At 49.5% G+C, this 2,582-nt stretch overlaps 1 protein-coding gene across 1 annotated transcript; it reads right to left on the bottom strand.

Moving 5' to 3' along the window:
- Positions 1-1,194: 1,194 nt before the first annotated feature.
- LOC131897028 (olfactory receptor 10AD1-like) lies at positions 1,195-2,379 on the bottom strand. Its single transcript, XM_059247881.1, has one exon. The coding sequence runs from the start codon at positions 2,185-2,187 to the stop codon at positions 1,195-1,197; it is 993 nt and encodes a 330-aa protein (XP_059103864.1). The 5' UTR covers positions 2,188-2,379.
- Between the last annotated feature and the right edge of the window lie 203 nt (positions 2,380-2,582).

Here is a 2,582-nt window from a genome sequence, read left to right as displayed (position 1 = left end):
CAGGACAAATTTCTGACACCCGCCAGTCCCACAGCCTCTCAGACCTGACCAAGTAAACACAGAGACTTATATTGGTTACAAACTGTATGGCCGTGGCAGGCTTCTTGCTAACTGTTCTTACAGTTTAAATTAATCCATTTCTATAAGTCTATACCTTGCCATGTGGCTTGTGGCTTACCAGCATCTTCACATGCTGTTTGTCATCATGGCGGCTGGCAGTGTCTCTCTGACTCAGCCTTTCACTTCCCAGCTTTATTCTCCTCCTTGTCCCGCCTACACTTCCTGCCTAGCCAATGGCCAATCAGTGTTTTATTTATTGACTAATCAGCAACACATTTGCCATACAGAACATCCCACAGCATGTCTCTTCTTAATTTATAAAATAAGTTTCTTTGCATTGTACATCTGCCTCCAAGAATGAAAGTGTGTCACCAAGGCACAGGGGGCACAGAGGTCTTTGTGCTCGCAGACATGCACTAGGGGAACCTGAGATGTTATGCACACGGGGTTGTTCCTTCAAGGGAAGGAACACAAAACTTGTTTTCTGCCCAGAAGGCTGGAATGAACTTGCTCTCCAGCCTGGTGACCTTTGTGCAATCTGTGTGGCCAGGGACTTTCAGGCATGGGACCGTCCTCCAGACGCTGCTAGAAAACTCGTTTTTCTCAGTCAATCTATAGAATCTATCCTTATGAAAAGTGTCACATGTGCTTTAGCAAGAGTTTTGATGTTGTCACGTCTGATCTGTATTTAGCTTTGTTCCTCAGAGATCTAGGTATGTTTTGTCGTGTATGCAGGATTCAGTTATTCACCACAAGAATAGTTTTCACCAGACTGTGCTGTGTTTAAATATGACTAATAAACAACTTGGGCTCAGACTCCGGACGTTTGACCGACATTGATCACTGATACACACAGTGCTGAACTGCCTTCTTGCCCCCCACCCCCAGCTTGTCTCTCTGCTGCCTATGCAGGTCGCAGAGATGCTCCCTTCCTCGAACTAAGGGAAGTCAGAGAAGATCCATCTGTGCTGAAAGGCATCTAGAGATATCATATATGGGCACAAAAGAAATTTCTTCTTGAGTCTAGTGCTAAGGTGGCCGTGAATCTCATTCCTGGAGTCTGGCAGAGATGATGAGGCCCAGGAAAGGGGTTATCTCTCCACTCTCCAGTGGAGGGAACTATGTATCTTCCTCCTAGACAGACTCTGCCTGGGCCAGGTTGCCTCTCCCAAGGGCCCTCCCCATGGCCCCCTTCATTTCCTTGTTGCGGAAGCTGTAGATGATGGGGTTGCACATGGGGGTGATGATGGTGTAGAGGAGGGAGAAAGGCTTGTCTTTGTCAGGCCCATGTGTGCTGCGGGGATTCATGTAAGAGAACATGGCTGAGGTGTAGAAGAAGATGACCACAGTCAGGTGAGAGGCACAAGTGGAGAAGGTCTTCCCCCTGCCTGAGGAGGAGGCTCTGCTGAGGATGGAGGTCAGGATGCGGGCATAGGAGGTGACAATGAGCACCATGGGGCTGAGCAGCACCACAATGGCATCAAGAAAGATCACCTTCATGCTGAACTGAGGGTCCCCACAGGAGAGGGCAATCACTATGGGGGCCTCACAGAAGAAGTTTTCTATGTGGTTGTCTTTGCAGAAAGGATTCCGGAATGACATATACTCAAGGAAGATGCCATTGACCATCCCAAAGATCCAGGAAGAACACACCAGCCTGACACACACCTTCTGGCTCATGATCTGGGCATAGTTGAGTGGGTGGCAGATTGCAACATAACGGTCATAGGCCATGAAAGCCAAGAGGATGCACTCGGCCACACCCACTAGAAAGACCAAGTACATCTGGGTCATACAGGAGGCAAAGGAGACCGTGTGGTCCTTGGTCACCAGATGGATCAACATCTGTGGGATGGTGGTGGTGATGAAGCAGATGTCCAGGAAAGACAGGTGTCCGAGGAAGAAGTACATGGGGCTGTTGAGCCTGGGGTCAGTCCAGGTGATGAAGATGATGAGGCCATTCATGGCCATGGCGAGGCTGTAGAGAGCCAGGAAGAGGCTGAAGAGTAAAGCTCGGGTGGAAGGGGAACTCTGCTCAAAGCCCACGAGGATGAACTCGGTCACTGTGCTGCTGTTCCTCAGGTCGGCCGTCTGGGGCCTGTTTGAGGATGGGGGCAGGAAAAGCATAAAGGACACAGTTGTATGGAAGGTGAGATGCTCCCCTGGACCCAGAAGCCCAGCAGGAGGCTTTCCCTGGTGTCAGTGACAGTTTGGGAACTTAGCAATCTCTGGTAAGAAAATGCCAGGTCACCAGAGGCTCTCTACATAAATTCTAGTTTTAGAAGTTGAGGAAGCCATGGTTCCCCTTCAGTCTGGATCGCTGAGATGCCCTGTGAGATGATGCATGTGGTCCAGGTCCTTCAACATCAAAGGACGGCTTATGGCCAGGATGCATTCAGAGGAGAAAGAATAAAACAGCTGTGCCTGGGGCTCATGTCAGATGAGGGAAGTTAAGAGCCTGAGGGATGGAGTGTGTGATGGCGATTAGTTTGTTAAAGGCCATTAGTATGTAACACACGAGA

The sequence above is a fragment of the Peromyscus eremicus genome, chromosome 20, assembly GCF_949786415.1.
Source record: "Peromyscus eremicus chromosome 20, PerEre_H2_v1, whole genome shotgun sequence".
In the NCBI taxonomy this organism is placed as follows: Eukaryota; Metazoa; Chordata; class Mammalia; order Rodentia; family Cricetidae; genus Peromyscus; species Peromyscus eremicus.
The sequence above is the reverse complement of the archived record's forward strand: the minus strand, read 5'-3'. Positions and strand labels throughout refer to the sequence as shown.

Coding starts and splice junctions, on each gene's coding strand:
- LOC131897028 (XM_059247881.1), bottom strand. CDS start 2,187: ATGCTTTTCCTGCCCCCATCCTCAAACAGGCCCCAGACGGCCGACCTG.